This window comes from Podarcis filfolensis (assembly GCF_964270895.1).
Source record: "Podarcis filfolensis genome assembly, chromosome: 14".
In the NCBI taxonomy this organism is placed as follows: domain Eukaryota; kingdom Metazoa; phylum Chordata; class Lepidosauria; order Squamata; family Lacertidae; genus Podarcis; species Podarcis filfolensis.
Genome location: NC_139616.1, coordinates 15,833,212 through 15,855,339, shown reverse-complemented (window position 1 = coordinate 15,855,339; position 22,128 = coordinate 15,833,212). Strand labels below are relative to the sequence as shown.

The window sequence follows — 22,128 nt, the reverse complement described above, 5'->3', positions numbered from 1 at the left end:
CCGAGGTAAAATTTCAAAAATAAGGGGCACTTCGCCAAGGGAGTGTCCTATATATGGGAACACCCAGTACATTTTAATTGAAGCGGGAATAAAAGTTGGTACTATAAAATTAGAGGCCGTGCGCCCAGGAACCTTTCACAATTCAGTTTCCAGTCGCATTACTGGCAGAGTTCCAGAAAGCATTAACAAGAACAATCAGCAAAGCATCGGGTAGCAACTTAAAGGGTAAGCAAGACATTACTGTAGTATGTATGAGCTTTTGTTGGATACAGGCAACTCTGCAAAATGCATGAAGCGTTTATTCTCAGCTGGCACTTATGCAGGTAAGAAAAGAAAAGAAAAAAGGGGAGGGTGCTCCACGTGTTTGAAATAAGATATATTCCAGTCCCCATGTGTTTTTTTTGAAACAAATCCTTCCTTGGGCTAAAAACGTGAAGGATTTATTCCAAAATAAGCCAGGCCTGGAATAAATCTTATTTCAAGCACCTGATGTTTTTCCTCTTTCTACCTCTGCTAGTAGTGTGTTCTCCATTTTTTAAAAAAGTTATACTGAAGTAGCCAATGTGGTATCCTATTATTGATGGTGGACCACAACTCCCATTATCCCATGGGTGGGTTCAGGGGGGCAGCTGCCCCCCCAATCAAGTAAATAAAAGTTCTTAGCTAACTGACCAATTGAGTCACAGATAGCTCATTTCTGCCCCCTCCAAAAGGCCTCCACCCCACAACATAAATCCTGCATCTTCCCTGACCATTGGTCATGCTGACTAAGTCTGGTGGGTGATGCAGCCCAGCAATCCCTGTGCTCTATAGATAGGAAGCTGCCTACAGTTTGTCCCATCTGGTTCGGTACTGTCTGCTGGGACTGGCAGTGGCCTCTCCAAAGGTTTAGGCTTTGCCATCACTTGATCCTGGAGATGCCAGGGACTGAACGCAGGGCCTTCTGCATGATGATCATGACAACTGAGCGGCAGATGGGACAGGAAAGGGTGTGAAAGTATTACTGAAAAATAAGACCCGAAGATAAGAAAATAAGACCCGAAGACCCAACTGCAGGAGAGAGATGTGCCACAGCCATGTCCAATTTGTTTCCACTAATCCTCCTGAGAGCAGTGGCGTAGCGTGGGGGGTGCAGGGGGGGGCGGCCGCACCGGGCGCAACATCTGGGGTTAGGGCAAATCCACGGGTTAGGGGGCGCAAATCCACGGGTTAGGGGGCGCAAATTACTTGCCTTGCCCCGGGTGCTGACAACCCACGCTACGCCACTGCCTGAGAGTCCAGTTTCACCAGCTGTAACAGAATGGCAATTGTGTGGACAGGCGGAGCCCCCCCAGCCCCTGGCGACCCCCGAGCGGAATAATGACTCAAGAGAACGTGCTAAATTGGCCACAACTTTATTAAGTTTCAGATGTAGGGAGACCTTGGCTCAGGCATTGGGCGTTTATCCTTCCCGGTCCCCAGACGGGGATCTGGGAGACATCAGGGTTATCCAGAATGTGTGGGGATTGGGCTGGCTCTGGAGAACATATGTTCAAGCAGAGAGCCCACCCCCCCGTTTTGCCACTGTTGGAGGGGAGAGCAATGACAACCTCTCGGTGTATGGCCAATGCCTCCCCTCAAGACCCCTTTAACAGGGAACCCTGGTATCACCGCCGCAAGGGGGGTGTGGGTCACCGCTTCACACCTCCCCCCATTTAGGAAGATAGACTAAAGGATTCCACCCAAGGCCTGAAACTGCCAAAGTTGTGACGTTTTGCTATGGGAAAGGCAAAACCTGCCAAAGCAGGAAAATTCCTTTCTGGCCCTTCAACAGTGACTCTGACGTAGCAGTGCCTGTGTACCTGTGGAGCAGAGGTTACTCTGCAAAAGAAGACTTAACTGAAGGAGGGCAGGGTGGGAGAAGCTCTGGAGCCAACTGACACTTCACAGGTAAGATTCACCTTCTGTTGTGTGGGCAGGGCAGTTCCTCCCCTTACCTGGCCGATCCCCTGGCAATGCCTCCCTAGGTGGGATTGGGCGATTGGCTGAGGTAGGCAGAGACCTCCAGGTATCCAGCCTGGGCAGGATGAAGCCAGCCCGAACTACCAGGGGCGCACTGGGATTTGGGGGTCTGCACACGACCATGCAAAAGGCACCTCCCATTTGATGTGGGGAGCGGTCATTGCTAGCACGCAATGGCATATATTGCCTGTGGCAAAGGGACGCTTCCAATCTGTTGATCTGGAATTCATGTGTAATTTGACACTATCAGATTTGGGCTCAACAGAGACTGGGTGTGGCTAGCTCACTGTAGAAAGTAAATGTGCCCTCTGTTCGTGCCTGCTACAAATCTTGCTTTGCCAGCTCATTACCAGCTGGGAGAGGGTTATGCCCACTCCGGTTGAACCCTTTACACTTTCGACTGGATCTTGTTTTCACTTATGCCCTATTTAACACGCCTCTCTCTTTCATTGCCAATCTTCTCATATAGCAAGAAGCCTCACCCTCCCCACTTCCAGGCATCTGCAGATATGGCTGGGGAAGGCATCTGTCTGAAACCCCAAAGAGCCACTGCCAGTTGCTGTAGACCAGGGTTTCCCAAACCTGGGTCTCCAGCTGCTTTGGGGCTACAATTCCCATCATCCCTGACCACTGGTCCTGATAGCTAGGGTGATGGGAGTTGCAGTCCAAAAGCAGTTGGAGACCCATGTTTGGGAAACCCTGCTCTTGACAATATCAAGCTAAATCAATAATCTTCAGCCTTTTCAGACTCAAGGACCATCATTTCCATGATATATCTGTATGATGGTAGTGCTGCCATGGTGGCCCAGCTTAAACGAGGTTGTGGCCCGGTACTGCATTCTCCTGGTCTCCAGCCGAAGACCGATGAGGCAGATGAACTGAAGGTTTGGTTTGGTTTAAGCAGATTGCGAATGCAAAATGGGGAAGGGTCAGAGTTCTTAAGCTCCATGGAGGAAAGATGGACTATAATAATTTGTACAGTGGTATCTTGGTTCTCAAACGCCTTGGTACTCAGACGACTTGGAACCCAAACACTGCAAACCCGGAAGTAACTTTTTTTGGAAGCTGAATGTACTCCGTTTTGAGTGCTACACTTCCGTTTTTAATGCCACACCTCCATCTGTCTGTTTTTGCTATTTATTTTACATTTTTGTTTTTACGGCTCTTTTTTTTTTTGTAACTGTGTGGGACCCAGTTAGGCTACTGATTGATTGATTGTGTGACTGCAGTACATTGTTTATTGCTTTCATTTTATGGATCAATGGTCTCGTTAGATAGTAAAATTCATGTTAAATTGCTTTTTTATGGGTTGTTCTTAAAAGTCTGGAACAGATTAATCTGTTTGGCATTACTTTCTATGGTAAAGCGCACCTTGGTTTTGGAACACTTTGGTTTTGGAAGAGACTTCTGGAACAGATTAAGTCTGAGAACAAGGTACCACTGTAGTTTCCAAGGTGCCACCAGACTTTTTGCTTCACTATAAAGTCACCCTTGTGGAGTACGTCACTAATAAAATAAGGAGGCAGGGTTTACAGACCAATCTTGCAATCTGTTTTTGCCTCCACCTTCCATAAAATGTGGAAGAACCAGTTTCACTGCTACTGTGTGTAAACATATGAGTCCAGCCTCTCACCTCCTCTGTGTTAGGGTCAGCCCAATATATTTTGCTCTGTCAGTGAGATTTGTCCTCACCTCTTAGAACAATTAAACTTCAAACTGATTTATAATATTGCAGCCTTAGTCATTATATTGGAAACGGGCACTGTGCAAAACTGAAGCAAAGCAGATACTAAACACTGATGTTAAGAAGGGAGTTGACCAGACGTGAGTTTTCAACTATGTTCAACTACTGCTTTTAATATTTTATTTAATGCCAGTGATGAGCACTGTATTGTACAGAGTTAGAAAGTGCACTGTTGATCTGGAGGCAGAACAGGCAATGAGGTGCTAAGTAGGTTTGCAATCTGAAAGCGGTTGTCATACAAACTCAGAGCAAGGAGGAGCCAATCCGAGTGATTTTATACAGCCAGGTGGAACCCTATTGGGCTACCTGTGTCACATGGCAACTGCTGAACTGGAAAATGTAGTACTATCATCCAGCCATAGGTGGTACCCAAGCATAACAGAGAGCAACTCAGCAGCGCCACCTTCTGGCAATGACGCAGAATACAATACTTCCCATTGTGTTCTTATACACAATTAACCTAGGAATATGTCCTTTTGAATGCATTGTGGCTTACATGTGAATATACTACACCAAGATTCATGAGAGGGTGGAATAAGCTTCACACGATGGTTTCTGTACGTTTCTTTTGAGTGCTTTTAAATGCCTTTCTCTACTGCTGCAATATCATTTCACAGTAACAGTTCAGCCACAAATGATTGAATATAGAGAATCTTGCTCAGTATAAGGACTGATTGGTATCTGCTCCAAGTACAATGCAATCGCCTCTTTGCTTCAAAACATTTTTTATAGCAGGGATGTGTACCATGTGGCACTCAGGGTATGGCTGGACCCCAGCTGCTATCAGCCCCAACCAGCACGGCCAGTTGGGTTGATAGGAGCTGTGGTTCCCCAAGCCTGGAAAGTGGATCTCAGCTTGCCTGCCTATTTGGCCAATGGCAGGTGGGCTGGGGCACCACCCCTGGGGCAGATCAGACTCTGGTCCACCCCATGGGTTTTTAATCCCGTGGCCTACCCTACCCTTCGTCTAGTTTTGAAAAACCTTTCCTGCAGGGGGGAGACACAGAGTACAGCGGTACCTCAGTTTTCGGATGTCTCCGTTGCCGAACGTTTTGGTTTTTGAAAGCCAAAAACTTGGAAGTAAATGCTTTTGTTTTCTAATGCACCTCAGAAGTCAAACGGCTTCTGCTGTATGTATCTGTTGTTTTTCACAATTTTCTCTATTGAATTGGGAGACCGCCCTTTGTGCCTCGGTTTTTGAACGTTTCAGAAGTCGAACGGTCTTCTGGAATGGATTACATTCGAAAACTGAGGTTGCTGTTGTTTAGTCGTTTAGTCGTGTCCGACTCTTCGTGACCCCATGGACCAGAGCACGCCAGGCACTCCTGTCTTCCACTGCCTCCCGCAGTTTGGTCAAACTCATGCTGGTAGCTTCGAGAACACTGTCCAACCATCTCATCCTCTGTCGTCCCCTTCTCTTTGTGCCCTCCATCTTTCCCAACATCAGGGTCTTTTCCAGGGAGTCTTCTCTTCTCATGAGGTGGCCAAAGTATTGGAGCCTCAGCTTCACGATCTGTCCTTCCAGTGAGCACTCAGGGCTGATATCCTTAAAGAATGGATAGGTTTGATCTTCTTGCAGTCCATGGGACTCTCAAGGGTCTACTCCAGCACCATAATTCAAAAGCATCAATTCTTCGGCGATCAGCCTTCTTTATGGTCCAGCTCTCACTTCCATGCATCACTACCGGGAAAACCATGGCTTTAACTATACGGACCTTTGTTGGCAAGGTGATGAAAACCGAGGTACCACTGCATTTTCTTTTCTGAAAGGGGGGGGGTGTTGTAGGCCAAATAAGTTTAGGAACCTCTGCTCTCGAATGAAGCAGCTTCGTCCTTCCCCACTAAACATTTGAGCATATCAGTTCATTAGCCTCGGCCATGTTCAAGTCAGCACCAGTCTTGGATTTCTTCCTGGTTAACGTTGCTCCAGGTTTCAGGTACTTGTCTTTGCTGTGGATGACTTGGATGTATTGGTCGTTGCCGCTAGTTGGCTGGTCACTGCTCGACTCGACAGAGATGGAGTCAGACTCTGTGGGGGACGGCTCGGGCTTGTGTTTGGATTTCGCCTTCGGGTGCTGCTCCGGGTAGCGCGGGTCCAGCTCAATGTTCTTCAGGTGAATCTTCCGGTGGGCGTGAGCAGGCCTGCCAAACGTGAGCCCAAAGCCATCCTCCCAAGATTTGTAGTGCATCTTCGCCAGCGCCTTGCTACTAAGGATCTGGCTGTCAGCACACTCCCCAATGTAGAAGCGGGGGGCTGCTCGGAGATCGGAGAGCGACCGTGGGCGGTGGGATCTATTGGCCAGAGCTCTCCTCAACTCCTCTTCTTCCTCCTCTTCGCTGAAATGAGGGGAGTAGGCCCTGTGTGGCGTCCGAACCATGTACCTCCGGATGTTTCTCGGATACAGCTCCACAATGTCCCCCGACTCGTCCATTCGGAAATTCCTCGGCAGCCGCGTGGTGGAGCGGAGGAGCTTTTTCCGGGGTTCGTGCTCGTTGACAAGGAAGTACCTGGCCGTGTGAGACCTGCGGCCCACAAAAGCAGGGGTGCCCCCAGCGCCGCGAGCCTCGGGGTTGGCTTGTCGGAGGCTCTTCCTGAACAGAGGTTCTGAGTGAACATCTTCTAGGCGCTTCTTGTACTTCACAGGGGTGTAAGCCTTGGCTTTGCAGAGGTCGCTTGCACTTCCATGGGCAGCACTGGGGTATCTACAGATACAGAGAAAGAGAGAAAGTGTGTGTGAGAGAAGGCAGATTAATTTAGGGCTTATCCACACTTCCACTGCTCCTCCTGCTTTCCTCCCTGGGGAAAATAGCTCTTTAGCGCTCAATTGGGGCCAACTATTTGGGTTTTGCCTGGATTGCCATTTGTTCCGGTCTATCTAAAAAACGGATTTTCCCCTGGAAATGAGCAATAACTCCTGTCAGACAGGATTGATGGAAGTCAAAAATTTGAATAAGATGTAAAAGTATGTTTAATTACTGTTGAAAATGATATGTTAAAAAAACTAATAAAAAATTATATATATATTTAAAAAAGGAAATGAGTGATAACTGCTCAGAACCATGCTTTCTAGGCATGGCACAAGCGGAAGTGTGGATTATTATTATTTATTGAATTTATATACTGCCTGGTTCACAGAACAAAATCAAAATATAAAACAACAAAATATATAATAAAAATTAAAACAACAACCCAATAATGCCCCCCTCCCAATCACATTTTAAAAGGGCATAGGATGTCAAACAGATCAACCAAAGGCCTGGTTAAAAAGGAACGTTTTTGCCTGGTGCCTAAAGGTGTATAATGAAGGCGCCCGGCGAACTTCCCTGGGGAGAGTATTCCACAGATGGGGGGCCACAGCAGAGAAGGCCTGTTCTCATGTTAGTTCTCGTCCTTAGTCTACACCAGTTTGTTATCAAATGGGTGTCCTTCCGCAAAATTGTCTGTAATGGCCAACTATCTTCCTGAAAGAGACTTTGCCAAATGCTACCAGCTTTGAGGGTTTTCTCCTACCTAGTAGCAATCGTCACAACTTTTGTGACGTTAGGCATTGGGTAAGCCTTTGTTTGGTTGGATGGGAGGTTGTTGCCTTCGCCTGCCCCTCCTCAGTAAGGATATCCTGCTAAGGGGATCTGGGGTGTGAATACTGTCCAAAGCCTGGGCATGGGCTAGGGCCATGTCACAGCTCCTATGGGGACCCCATGGGGTGCCACTATCTGACGTAATTCTAAGTCGCCCCCTATCAGTGGTTTACCCTTCCGTGGACTCACTGCAGATGGGCAGGAGTCAAGATATAGCCTGGCTTCACCCCAATGCCTAAGCCAAACTGCTCACATCTGTAACCAATAAAGTTGTGGCCTATTTGAACCCATAAACCAAATATTCCGTGCCAGTGTGATTTATTGTTCTCCTGTGAACTTTGGGGCTTGGGTGCCTTGGCATGCAATCTCATGGTTTGGTTTCCAATCTCAGCAACTAGGCCAGTTCTAGCTGGCTCCTCATACTCTGAGGAATAGGCCTCATATTGGTTTAGAGAGGAAAAAGACTTAGGTCTTCTCATTGTTGTTTGGTTTGCAAGTTAAGCCTCCAAAACAATCCAAGGCGAGCTTCAAATAATTCTTCCTATCTCTATTGGTTATCTCCCGCTTGGACTACTGCAATGAGCTCTACGTGGGGCTACCTTTGAAGGTGACCCAGAAACAACAACTAATCCAGAACGCGTCAGCTAGACTGGTGACTGGGAGTGGCCGCCAAGACCACATAACACCGGTCTTAAAAGACCTACATTGGCTCCCAGTATGTTTCCGAGCACAATTCAAAGTGTTGGTGCTGACCTTTAAAGCCCTAAACAGCCTCGGTCCAGTATATTTGAAGGAGCGTCTCCACCCCCATCGTTCTACCCGGACACTGAGGTCCAGCACTGAGGGCCTTCTGGCAGTTCCCTCATTGCGAGAAGCAAAGCTACAGGGAACCAGGCAGAGGGCCTTCTCGGTAGTGGCACCCACCCTGTGGAATGCCCTCCCACCAAATGGCAAAGAAAAACAACAACTACCAGACTTTTAAAAGACATCTGAAGGCAGCCCTGTTTAGGGAAGCTTTTAATGTTTGATGTATTACGGTATTTTAATATTTTTTTGGAAGCCGCCCAGAGTGGCTGGGGAAACCCGGCCAGATGGGCAGGGTATAAATAATAAATTATTATTATTATTATTATTATTATTATTATTATTATTATTATTATTAATCCACCTCCTCTGCCACAGGCAGCTTGCCTCTGGGTTTCAGTTTTTGAGATTCACTAGTGGGAAGAATGCTGTTGCATCCATGTTGGTCTCCCACAGGCATTTGGTGGCCACTGTGAGAACAGGATGCTGGACTACCTGGTCGCCCAGCAGGGCTCTTCTTATGGTCTGCAATAGCGTAACATGAACAAAACAACTGAAGCTGCTTCTTGTGGGCCTCCATTTACTTCCAAAGCTCAAGAGGAGAGTTTTACCTGTTGGCAATTGGTTCTGCTCTCGGCTTCGGTACACTGGGCAGCGATGGCGTTGGAGTGACGGGTGTCGGAGCTATGGGCACTGGGGATGCTATGGGTAAGGGAGCCGCTATAGGCGCTGGGGCCGCAGGAGGAGCATTTGCCGGCGGTGGGCTGACTGGCTTGGCTACTTCAGGCTGTGCTACAGACTGGGAGATGGTTTGTATTCTCCTGCCCTTGGGCGACTCAAAGTTCACCACACTGCCGTTCTTCCTCGGCGTCGAGCACCGGGCTGAGGACTCCTGGCTGATGATGTCACTCTCCTGCTCCGGCCTTATGTCGTTTCCTTCTGTAGTTTGTATTCTGGCTAAAGATGTGGATTAAATCAAGAACACGGTTATAGCTTCTTTATTCATCAATTAGGACATTTGTTTTCACAACTGCAGACCCTCCAAGTGTCCTATTTTCCAGGGACAGTCGCAGATTTACAGAAGCTGTCCCAGTTTCTGGTTTGGTCCCAGAATGTCCTGCTTTTCCTTAAAGGTAAAGGGATCCCTGACCATTAGGTCCAGTCATGTCCGACTCTGGGGTTGCGGTGCTCATCTCGCTTTATTGGCCGAGGGAGCCAGCGTACAGCTTCCGGGTCATGTGGCCAGCAGGATTAAACCGCTTCTGGCGAACCAGAGCAGCACATGGAAACACTGTTTACCTTCCCACTGGAGCGGTACCTATTTATCTACTTGCACTTTGACGTGCTTTCGAACTGCTAGGTTGGCAGGAGCTGGGACCAAGCAACGGGAGCTCACCCCATCATGGGGATTGAAACTGCCAACCTTCTGATTGGCAAGCCCTAAGCTCAGTGGTTTAACCCACAGTGCCACCCGCGTCCCCCTGCTTTTCCTTAGGACATCCCTATTTTTATTGAAAAAATGTTGGAGCCCTGAGCCAAGGAGATAACTAACTAACTAACTAACTATATAATCTTTAGAAGAAATCTGAAGGTAGCCCTGTATAGGGAAGTTGTTTAATGTTTTATTATGCTTTTATATATGTCGGAAGCTGCCCAGCGTGCTCTAATTTAGCAAACAAAGCTAAAAACTTTGAAACTGTCAAGCCCGTCTAATATTGTATTGCAGTTGCCATCCATTCATTGTTAGTCACGAGCTCATGAAACAAATTTTTCAGCAGAAGAATAAAGCAATGGAAAATTTTGCACCCAATAATATTGATGCTAAGTCTCCCACTGGCATAAATGTGGCATGATTTCCTAGTGGTTCTGGTGGAAGTAGTTGCTGTAATATATGGTCTTCGCTCCCAAAGAGCATTCAGTCAAATACAGCTAAGTGTTTCTTAGGTTCCTGTTTGTGGATTTAGCATTTCTTCTCACCTGCTGCCATTTGAACCACTTTTTTCTTGTCTTCAGTTCTTTCCTAGAATGCACACAAAACACTTGGGATGACTTAATAGGATCTGTCAATAATAGAAACACCCAGTGCAAATTGCTAAAGCAGAATAAATATTACAGTTCCTCTTCCAGTCCTCGCCTACCCGATATTTTGGTGCTAAGTCCTTTTTGAAATGCCACTAAACATGTGAAATAAGAGCTTTTAAAAATTAAAAGATATCAGTACTTACATTCTGGATCTGCATCCTCAGTTGATTGTTAGTGAATTTTAACGACCTAGCAATACTCTGCAGATAATAAATTAGCATGCTGGAAAAGAGAAACACAGGGTCATCACTGAACCACATTGCTCTGGTGCGGGGACAGGAATTGGATTATAACTGCAAACAATTCATTTCCATGAAGATCAGTGAATGTTGTATAAACGTCTAACCTGGCATGTGAGGAGGACCTGAGCTTACAGGGTTAAACAGCTCAGAGTGTACGCCCTGCCTACTAATGGGAGGGGCGAGATTCGTCATTTCCGAGAGTCTCCAGCCTTTGTTCTTTCTCTCTACTTTCGCTTTTGAGGAGAGAGGACGTGTTTTCACGATGCTGTTCGCTGTGATAGACAATGGATAGTCTGCTGTAAATAAAAACTGCTTCTAGCTGCTAAGATCCTGAGTGGACTTTATTTAAGCACACTGAAGAACGCACTGGAGTTTGCAGCTTTCTCTGACCACTGCTTAATCTCTGCGTTTGCTCAGAGCCTTTGGAATGTGGCCTTTGAAGTCCGGAGGCCTAGCAGAACTGCGCAGCCGAAGCGGGCTGGACGCCAAGGCTTATCTGAGCAATAAACATTCTTCATGGCAGAGTTGCTGAAACTAAGCAGGTGTGGACCTGATCAATAAGCTGATCAATACACTGAAATGGGAGACCACTTACATAACAGCAGGTTAGAAGAATACCATATACTGCAATCCAAAATGCACAATCTTCCATTATCTTATCAATAGGTCTTAAATACACATTAAACTCCTGATCCAGACCCCTGTGTGAACTATGATGCACACGATTCATTCTTCCCATTCATTTCACTGGAGAACTTTGTGTACAGTTTCCTTTCCAAGCCACCTTCAATTGAAGTGTTCAGCTGAAGTGGACAGGGTGGCCTTATTGTATGTGTTACCCCGTGAACCTCCCAGACACCTGAGGACAACATACACCCACATATGTATGGCCTCAAACCAGAGACAGCTTGTCACACTAAAAACCCCATTGAAATTAGCAGAATGAAAATAAGTCACAGCTCACTTGTCCTATTGAGCTCAATGGGACGTAGACCCAAATCCAGACATGTTGTGTGCATGCTTGTGTGTGTGTTTATAAATAGGAAGACTGGAAACTCCTCCCCATTAAAAATAAAAATAAAATCTGGAAAGACAGTATGTCAGGAAGAAAGCTTCAGGTCTAAAGTGTTTCTTTACATGCTACTTTTTCTATGCCTGGGGAGAATTTGTCATGGGAGACCATATTCCACCGTGGTGTCAGTCATCATTCTAAAATGATACAGTCCGCAGAAGGGTCAAAGGATGTTCTGAACATGTAGGTCAACAGCAGCTGTAATGTTGGCAGTGAAATCGATAAAGAGGTTTATAGACTTACAAGAGAAGCAATAAAGCCGGGAGGACAACTACAGGGCTGCTCACATAAATCATCATCTTGTGGAACCAGACAGGAAAGTCAGCTTGAATGGTTTCCGACACAATGTCATATATTTTTTCTTGTCCGCTAGGGTGAAAAACATTCAGTTGCTCTCTCGGGAGAAAAATAATAATAATCCCCAGCATCTTAAGACACTTCATAGTTGTCTTCTGGTAACAGCCATATTATTGATTGCATTCTTATCCCACCTTTTTCTCCAAGGAGCTCGAAGTGATGTACAGTGGTACCTTGGGTTAAGAACTTAATTCGTTCTGGAGGTCCATTCTTAACCTGAAACTGTTCTTAACCTGAGGTACTACTTTAGCTAATGGGGCCTCCCACTGGCACCGCACCGCCGCTGCACGATTTCTATTCTCATTCTGAAGCAAAGTTCTTAACCCAAGGTACTATTTCTGGGTTAGCGGAGTCTGTAACCTGAAGCATCTATAACCTGAAGCGTCTGTAACCCGTGGTACCACTGCACATGGTTCTGCCCTTCCACATTTAATCCCCGCAACAACCCTGTGAGGTAGAGTAGACTGAGAAGCAGTGACTAGCCCAAGGTCACCCAGTAAGCTTCACAACCATAACTGGAACTCTTGTGTAGGCGGCTATGCCTGCGTTTGTTGGGGAAGTGGGGAAAGGACTGGGAGAAAAGGATGGAGATGAGCATATCTGAGTTTTGTCTTTCCGAAGTTTGTCAGATTCCTGTGCTGAGCAAGGGTGCATGGGCTAGATGACATCTAAATGATTGTCTCGCTGTAGGATTCTCACACAACACAACAAACCCCAAATAAAGCCTCACTAGCATCAACTCACCTAAACGGCCCACAGGTGAGGGATGGCTTATAGCGGGCAATAGCAAATATGGTTGGAAGCATACACAAAAACAGCATGAAGAGCAGCATAGCCAGGTAGAAGTTATTAGATCTACAAGGAAAGAAATAGTTAATACCCAGTTCCACAGCATAATGGGTTCTAGCAACACCCTAACTCATTCACAGCAAATTCTTTTGCTAGGGGAATTCTTCCTAGAGTAGGATTTCCCACCTCCCTGGGCATCTTACGCATCGAACTTGAATCCTTGACCCCAAAGTCTTCCTTCCACTGTATCCCATAGCTAGGAAGGAAGATATATGGCATTACCCCACCTCGGAAGTTCCTGTTTTGGTTATTGGGGGTTATTGGGGGGATATAACCAAGGTCTAGAGGGATGTGGGCTCTAGGCCTAGGGCTTGCCGATCAGAAGGTTGGCGGTTCGGATCCCCGCGACGGGGTGAGCTCCCATTGCTCGGTCCCTGCTCCTGCCAACCTAGCAGTTCAAAAGCACGTCAAAGTGCAAGTAGATAAATAGGTACTGCTCCGGCGGGAAGGTAAACAGCGTTTCCGTGTGCTGCTCTGGTTTGCCAGAAGCGGCTTAATCCTGCTGGCCACATGACCCAGAAGCTGTACGCCGGCTCCCTTGGCCAATAAAGCGAGATGAGCACCGCAACCCCAGAGTCGGTCACGACTGGACCTAATGGTCAGGGGTCCCTTTACCTTTTATCTCTTCTTTACACCCCTCCCCGTAATATTTAATAAAGTATAGCAAGTCACATGGTGGCAGAATCCAAGGAAGAGAGGAAGGAAGGTGTTCACAGCCTTTGCTTTATTAAATACTACTGGCCGAGAGAGGAGCAGGATGGCTGCCATTTCTGGTGGTTAACCACACAGTTGGCGTTGTTGTGCTGTTGTGCCCTCACTGCCCAGTTGTTATCTGTGCCTTTGGTCTGCCCTCACCAACCAGTTGTCATCCCTCTGACCTATTCTATACTTCTTGGTCCAGCTTGGCTTTTGGCATTCACCCTGAGCTGCCCAGCTCCAATCTTTGGCCCACGGCTCCATCTCTCGCCGAGGTCCCATGTGATCCCAGTGCAATACAGTCACTTAGAAAATGAACTTCAAACAATTCAATTAACAAAGTGCCATCAAGCTATAGCCTTTCTCTCCCCCTTGCTGGCTTCGAATCAATGACCTGGAGGCGAAGAAGCTGCTTTGTGATCTATGAGAGCTGGGAGGGGGGAAACTTGTGAGCCTCCAGATGTCAGTGAGCTCCAGCTTCCTTCAACCATTGATGGGGGTCCCAGAAGCTCTGGGGGGCTGCAACAGGTCCCCACCCCTTGTGGCACCATCGGTTCTAATAAACACACACCTTCCTTTAAGGCATTTGCAACGTTCTTGGGATCTACAGTGCCCTACAAAACTCTACTTCCAGAGGAAACTGAAGGATATATTAAATGGATGCTTGTCTTTGAGGCATCCTGCTAAGGCAGCAATTACATGCAGGGAAATGGCCTGGGATGAGGGTTGAAGCACCCACTCGGGATCCCCTGTGGCATGCTGGTAATAATAATAATAATAATAATAATAATAATAATAATAATAATAATTTATTTGTGCCCCGTCCATCTGGCTGGGTTTCCCTGGCCACTCTGGGTGGCTTCCAACAAAAGATTAAAAATAAATTAAAACATCAGTCATTAAAAGCTGCCCTAAACAGGGCTGCCTTCAGATGTCTTCTAAAAGTCAGTTAGTTGTTTATTTCCTTGACATCTGATGGGAGGGTGTTCCACAGGGCGGGCGCCACCACCAAAAAGGCCCTCTGCCTGGTTCCCTGTAACCTCACTTTTTGCAGGGAGGGAACTGCCAGAAGGCCCTTGGAGCTGGACCTCAGTGTCCGGGCAGAATGATGGGGGTGGAGATGCTCCTTCAGGTATACTGGGCCAAGGCCATTTGTCCTTTCTCCCAGATGCCTCTTCCCCGCTCGCCCCTCCACTGCCATGGAATGCCCATGCTGCTTTGCTGCATTTTCACCCTTTGGCATCTGAGAGGCAGGCATGACACACTCACCCCATTAGCTGCCCCTCACTGGCTGGCCTTATTTGCATCACTGCCACCCCCACCCCAAGCTGCCCCGGACTTCAACCACGAAGTCTGCACCTAATGTTGCTACTGGCAATGAGAACTGAGACTGCAGTACACCGAGAGGGAGGTTAACTCTCTCCCCTCACCCCCAGCTCCTTGGTCCCTGTAAAAATCACGCGCACAGCCTCCCCAACTGTGTTTCTGGCATCAGGTCAGACCCACTAATGTCCTTTAGGAAAGAGGGAATATTCACAGTGAAGAGGCCACTGTTAATTTTATCTATATTTTGATGATTTTATAAATGTCTACTTAAAAAAAAAGTTTATTGAACAGTGTTTTGTTGTAAATATTTTATACTATTTCATATAAACTGCTTAATTAAGCAGTCTGTTTTGTTACATAAATAAACAAACTAATTAAAGGTGAGCAATTGAAAATCTGCTTCCCGGACATGTGTTTCCACCAGCTCCAGCCCCCAGCGGTTGTCATTTTTTTAAAAAAAATTAAAAGCAAGACACACCCATTCGTTTAATATATACAAGCAGAAGTTACTGTTTTTCACCTCCCTAAACTGGTGTGAAGCCAACAAAGTCCTACTTAGAGGAGACCAATCAAAATTATTGGAACTAAGTTGATTATGTGCACATCAAGTTTAGTGGGTCTACACTGAATAGGAGTAGCACTGGATACAACACTATGGCCATCTTACTTACTTACTCACTGACTAACCTACCTTGAGGCTCTGAAGACTTGCTGATGGGGGACATTGCAAGTTAGCACAGCCCAGCTCCGCAGGTACATGAGCCCTATCAGCTTGAGAACGTTGAACGCTGGGAGGCAGGGCGAAAAGAAGGCTCCCATCCTAGGAGAGAAAACAAGCATCGTCCCCCCAAGCAGTGATGAATTGGGGGGAGGAAGGCATGGAGGAGAGGGGAGATACAGGTAAGCAAGCTTGCCATTGGTCATCTCAGAGCAGGTGGGGTAACTGCGAGCTCTCAAGCCATGACATTTTATTCCAGAATCAGTGGAGACAGACTACTTGTTTTTTTCCTGTGTAGTTCACACACAATCTAGATCTATCGCATAAAAAGTTATTTTGAATCACTATGAGATTGTATTGAAATGTGTTAACTGTTTGGTGAATTTGTTTGTTTTCTGCCTTATTTATATGCTGTTGCACTTCTGATATGATTAATAGTGACTGCAATCTTTGTTTAATTTTTAATGCCATTCTGAGCCACTTTCAGTTCAGTATTATTGTCAGAATGCAAATATTGAATAAAATTAAAATAAAATCAATTGCAATTACAACTTTTAAAAAAAACACAACTGTCACAAAATTCCATATGTGTTCTCACTTACCATATCATCCCTTGATTGTAGACCAAATGCAGGACATTTTCTGCTATTTTGAATTCTCCATATTCTGGCTGCAAAGTAAACAAAAGTACAGAACTAGAAAGCCACTCTTTTTTTCAGAGTAAATATTCATCTATGGCACTCTTAATGTAATAATACCCCACAGCCTGTTGTCAATATAATTCTTTGTCCTAAAGAGAGCAGATCTGGCTGGAATACCAAGTGATGCTTACTGTAAAGCAAAGATGGGGAACGTTGCATGGTGGCTAAATGAAATTATTGTTAACACTCACTTAGAAGAGCAGACTTTATAACCAATTAGCAAGTTAAAACAACGGTGCTTTGCTCCCCAGTTTAGATCTGACCAATTTAGGAACCCCCAAAGAAAGAAGAACAAGATGGACAAGGTATAGAACATTAGCTGGGTGGAGTCATGAGGAGTCGGACACGACTAAACGACTAAACAACAACAACAAAGGATGTGGAACAGCACCACCTATTGACTGGAGGTGTTATAATAATCACAGATACAATCGTCAGTAGTGGTAGGGAAACTATGGCCCTCCAGATGTTGTTGGACTGCAACTCACATCAGCTCCACCAGAGTGACTAATGGTCCAACAACATCTGCAGGGTCCACAGATCCCCCGCCATTGTGTTACAGCAAAAGGGCTGGGCGATGCAATATAGGGATGTAGTAGTCAGCAGCTACCTCCACGTCTGTGTAATGTGCCCCCCGTTTTTACCTCCCCTTCTCCTTCTTTACTAATAGGAAAGTATACTCACAAATTTGCTTTCCAAATCCCAGCACCAACAGTCACTTAAGTATCGGACAAAAAGCCCACGGAAGAAGTCAATCAACAGGATGCTCGCCACGGTGAAGAGCATGTCAATAATCGACAGCTTCAACATTTCCTGAAACAGGAAGGATGCAAAAATATCACATTCCAAGGCAAGGAATGCTCTTCTGTCACTTCCATTGCTGCCAGGAACAGGGATAGATGGATCAAACTATTTCTATTCTGTGTTGATGTCACACACACTTTAGTCATGGGTAGGAATGTCAGAGAATTGCAACAAATACAGACACAGGAGTAGAAATTGCCTAACAAAGTTTGTTTGTCTGTCCCATGTTTGGAATGGAAATCAATCCAGTGAATACAGTTGGCCCAGCAACATTTTGAGGAAAACAGAATCCCCATCCCTGATCCCAAAGCTGACATATAAAAGGGCTCAACAGATCTCCACAGTGGAACCATTCATCAATCCTGCTGCCATCCCTGCAAAGAGCTTGTCTTGGGTACCTGCCTGTCTAGTCTCACATAAAGGTCAAACCTACTTGCCCAACATAGGTCTCCCAGCATTGATCTTGGTGGCTTTGAGTATTGGATTCATAAGATGCTGTCTTGTTGGTCACCATGCTGATGGGTAGAGCGTAGCTTTGAGTGTGGTTGTCAACCAGAAGAAAGGTGCTGGTCCTCATAATGTGCATACTGGGAATGATTGTTGAAAAGTTGTCTTCTCTAACAAGTTTAGTAGCTGAAGTGGTTGTGGCAATCACTGTGGTGCTTCCGTTGTTGTGAACTTCAGATTCCTGAAATCATGGAGCAAAAGTCAAACTCATAAACTTAAGCTTTAAGAAGGTGGTGCTTAAAATATCCTGGTTCCAGCCAGTTTGGAGATCTAGATCTTTTAGGACAGAGCTAGGGAACCTGTGGACAACTCTCCGACTCTCATCAGTCAACAGCCAATGGTCAGGGACAATGGGAATATGGAGTACACCACATTTGGAGGGTGGCAGGTTCTCTTCCAGCCCTTATAACAGCCCTATAAGGTAAATCAGTGGGCACAGCATCTTACCAGCTGGGAGCAGTTCAGAGGAGAGCAACAAAGTGTGAGATAACCAGCCTCATATAGCCAGCATAAAAGGTAAAGGGACTCCTGATCGTTAGGTCCAGCCGCGGACGACTCTGGGGTTGCGGCGCTCATCTCGCTCTATAGGCCGAGGGAGCCAGCATGCTTAAGTCTAATTAATGCATGAAGGGGTTAATGCCATAGAGTAAGCTGTCCTGTCTGTCGATCTCTTCTTTATGCAATTGGACCCTCTTAATACTTTTGAAATATTGTTTTTGCATTTTGACTTGTTATCCACCTTGAATTCCTCAGAAAAACAGATGGAACATTAAAGGCCAAAAACATAAATAAAAAGCATAGAAGTTACATCCCAAAGATGGTCGAGATTTGCAACTTACAGCGATGCTCATGCTGTCCACTTTGTCCAGAAGTGCAATGATCAAACTGTATAGATTTCCCAGATATAAGACAAGAACTCTGTCAAAACAGAAACAGAAACGTCAAGTGCAGAAAGCTACCATCAGTTCACAGTGCTATATAGGAAACTGAATTATACTGAGTTAGACACTTGGATCTGTTCCAGCTTCTTCTTGCCTATACAGTGGTACCTCGGGTTAAGTACTTAATTCGTTCCGGAGGTCCGTTCTTAACCTGAAACTGTTCTTAACCTGAAGCACCACTTTAGCTAATGGGGCCTTGCTGCTGCTGCCGCGTCGCTGGAGCATGATTTCTGTTCTCATCCTGAAGCAAAGTTCTTAACACGAGGTACTATTTCTGGGTTAGCGGAGTCTGTAACCTGAAGCGTATGTAACCTGAAGCGTATGTAACCCTGAGTGTACACTGAGTGGCAGTGGCTTCCCAGGATATCAGACATGAGATATTTCCAGCCTTACCTGGAGATACCAGGGATTAAAGCTGGTATCTTCTGCGTGCAAAATAGATGTTCTGCCAGCCAACCACTGCCTCCCCATTGTACCATACAGTAAGCCTGGGCAATGTATTGATACATCAACCAGGACCAGTTTGAGGACCAGATCGCGATGGCGTCTTTACCCGGTAGTATATCGTGGATCGGGCTTGCCTGCCACTCAGCGCCTTTCCTTTCTTCTCCTTCCTCCCTGTACCAGGCGCTGGTGGCAGAGGGAGCAGTGGCAATTTCAGCCCAGAGCCTCACAGGGCCGGCACCAGTGCTCCTTGCTCCTCCCTCCATGTGCCGGGCACTGGTGACAGAGGGAGCAGCAGCGGTTTCACCCTGGCATCTTTTGGGGCCAGGGGGCTTGATGCTCCTTCCTTTTCAGCATTGTGATGTGTCACTATATTGCGATGTTTAGCTGGTGATACACAGCCCTACCATACAGACAAAAATATGACACAGTGGTACCTCGGGTTAAGAACTTAATTCGTTGTGGAGGTCTGTTCTTAACCTGAAACTGTTCTTAACCTGAGGTACCACTTTAGCTAATGGGGCCTGCCTCTGCCGCCACACGATTTCTGTTCTCATCCTGAGGCAAAGTTCTTAACCCGAGGTACTATTTCTGGGTTAGCGGAGTCTGTAACCTGAAGCGTCTAAAACCTGAAGCGTATGTAACCCGAGGTACCACTGTACAGTGGTACCTCTGGTTGCGAACGGGATCCGTTCTGGAGGCCCATTCACAACATGAAAAGAGTGCAACCTGAAGTGCCGTATCTGCGCAGGTGCGCAGCGCGATTTGGCGCTTGTGCGCATGCATGAAGCGCAATTTAGCGCTTCTGCGCATGCGTGAGTGGTGAAACCCGGAAGTAACCCTTTCCAGTACTTCCGGGTCGCCGTGGGATGTAACCTGAAAGAACGTAATATGAAGCAAATGTAACATGAGGTACCACTGTATACAATTAGTCCAGCCCTCCTTCCCATACCTGGCAAGCTGAAAGCGTAGGGTTGTTCGAGGGTGGTACATCTCTAGTGCAGCAACCAATTCGAAGGCAGAAGGAGCGAGCATTGTGATGAGGGAGACAACAACACTTACCTGGAAAGAAGAGGGACACGTGTGATTTTTAGCAGGGGTCCCTGTGGAATTCTTTTTTAAAAAAAATAGTTTTTATTAAGGATTTCAACATAACAAATTATTAAAACATATCATCTTCCTCCCCCCCCCTAATTTTTCCCTTCCCCCCTTCCCAAGAAGAACCTTCCCTCCCTCCCCCCAAGACTTCCCTCAGCTCCTCTCTCTGATTTTTCAACACATGTTGTTCTCTGCATATTGTAAAAATCTTTAAATTATCTGTCTATTATGTCAACAATCAATAAATTTGAGTATGTTTATTCAAAACCTGCCAAGGAGTCCAATTCATTTGTTTTTTTAAATAAATTGTAAAAAGTTCCCATTCTTCTTTAAAGTCACAGTTGTCCTTGTCTCGCAGTTTGTACATCAATTTTGCCAGGGGTCCTTGTGGAATTCAACCATTTGCTAAACGGGATGCAGAATAACTTGATCCACACATCTCAGATTAATGTTCAGCTCAAACTGCTGCTCTCTCTTGGATTCCACACTTCTACATAAGCTGTGGCTCCCAGTTCTTGGCTCAAAACCCGTATTCAAAATAAGGTTTAAAAATGTGTATTTTGAGAGAAAATGTGTTTTAAAAAACCTGTATTTAAGTGTGGATAGCCCAGTAACAAAGGTCAATCTACGGTAATCGCCCCCATACTGCAGACGGAGACAAAGAGGATGTGCTTTTTTTACCTCATTCTTTTCCCAGAGTGTTAACTCCTTTTTCGTGCGCTCTAATTTCTGGGATCGATCCACTACGAAGTAAATGATGTAAATGCTTCCGGCGAGTGAGAGGAGAACAAGGATGTTGGCGATGATCCTTAAGCTTATGGTCACGGCCCTTTACACGAGGGTAGGACAAAGTATGGATATTGCTTCAGCAAGTCATTTTCATATTGTTTCAAAAGGACAGGAGGAAGACAATTCCACTTTTGCAATCGTGGAACACAGGCTGGGAAATGATACATATACATACATGTTTGTGCTTTTCTTCTTTTCCTGTTCTTCTAGTATGGCTTCCTGTGAAACACAAAAATAATAGCATGTAGCAGGGATGCCAACCTGAATAAAATATTGGGGGCAGGGCACATAAGCCCCGCCCCACATAATCGATCACATGATGCAGTGCACGCTTACCATTTGAATGGCAATACCCATCAACTTTGGGGGGCAGCCCCCTCAAATATTTTATTGGGGGGCAAAGGGACCTTGGCCCCTGAAATATACTCAGAGTCGCAAAGTGATTTCATGCTCTTTATTCAGCTCATAGTGGTGAGGAGGAATGAATGAAAGTCCCCTCAAAGTATCTGCTTTATATACATTATTTACACAATGGGCTGCACATGATTGGCTAATTCTGGAATTCTACTGTAAGCCAATCAGGTTGTGGATTCACTTATATCTGGAGCATGATTGGGTGGTTCCTGCCAACCAATCATACTGCTGCATTGTTCTAGGACCAATCAGACTGCTGCAATTTGGATCCTATTCAACTCAGTACATAACAGCCCCTAAGAGTTGGCTCCTATGGCATGTGGTGAGCTTCGTGGGACTTGCTTCTGAGTAGACATGCATAGGATTGAAGTGTTGAGTCAGCCCCCTTTTGGACTCTCCTGTCCCTCTCTAAGGCAGGCATAGGCAAACACAGCCCTCCAGATATTTTGGGACTACAACTCCCATGATCCCTAGCTAACAGGACCAGTGGTCAGGGATGATGGGAATTGTAGTCCCAAAACATCTGGAGGGCCGAGTTTGCCTATGCCTGCTCTAAGGTGTTAGAGAACTGTTAGGGTGCAAGTCAAGCTTTTTAGGCGCCACAACCCCTTTTTGTTGTTTTTACTACCCCCAGTCAGAAAAGAGAGGCAGACCATTTGAATTCTTATAATAGGTTTTAGGAGTGACCATGTGCTGCTATTTCCATGTCCAGTTAGATTCTACTAGATGATTATTATTCTCTCTTTAGAAATGCAAGGCTTTATCATTTATTGGCAGGTCACAATGCCCTGTAGCTAGCAATCCATTAAAAAAGAGCTCTTAATTCTTCTAAAGTCATCTATTTCCTTGGGGAAAATAGAATCTTTGGTTTTTTCCACAGATCCCTTTGAGGTTCTGTCTGCTGTTTGCAGAGATGCATCTACATACAATTACCACCGAACAGTGTTACTTTCAAACACT

At 45.9% G+C, this 22,128-nt stretch overlaps 1 protein-coding gene and 1 long non-coding RNA gene across 2 annotated transcripts in view; one reads left to right on the top strand and one right to left on the bottom strand.

Moving 5' to 3' along the window:
* Positions 1-15: 15 nt before the first annotated feature.
* On the top strand, positions 16-5,587 carry LOC310749782. Its single transcript, XR_014541778.1, has 3 exons — positions 16-225; positions 3,737-4,998; positions 5,489-5,587. It is a non-coding gene; the product is annotated as an uncharacterized lncRNA (long non-coding RNA).
* The window catches only part of TMC3 (transmembrane channel like 3), a 35,032-nt gene continuing 18,434 nt past the window's right edge, over positions 5,531-22,128 (bottom strand). The window contains exons 10-23 of the mRNA XM_083586290.1: positions 20,930-20,973; positions 20,647-20,794; positions 19,820-19,929; positions 18,322-18,400; positions 17,409-17,663; positions 16,856-16,984; positions 16,073-16,140; positions 15,444-15,572; positions 12,626-12,736; positions 11,768-11,893; positions 10,354-10,432; positions 10,106-10,148; positions 8,740-9,085; positions 5,531-6,448 (exon numbers count right to left, since the gene is read on the bottom strand). Of these exons, the coding sequence (XP_083442416.1) occupies positions 5,587-6,448; positions 8,740-9,085; positions 10,106-10,148; positions 10,354-10,432; positions 11,768-11,893; positions 12,626-12,736; positions 15,444-15,572; positions 16,073-16,140; positions 16,856-16,984; positions 17,409-17,663; positions 18,322-18,400; positions 19,820-19,929; positions 20,647-20,794; positions 20,930-20,973 (2,529 nt within the window). The 3' untranslated portion in view covers positions 5,531-5,586. The remainder of the gene's footprint in view (positions 6,449-8,739; positions 9,086-10,105; positions 10,149-10,353; positions 10,433-11,767; positions 11,894-12,625; positions 12,737-15,443; positions 15,573-16,072; positions 16,141-16,855; positions 16,985-17,408; positions 17,664-18,321; positions 18,401-19,819; positions 19,930-20,646; positions 20,795-20,929; positions 20,974-22,128) is intronic.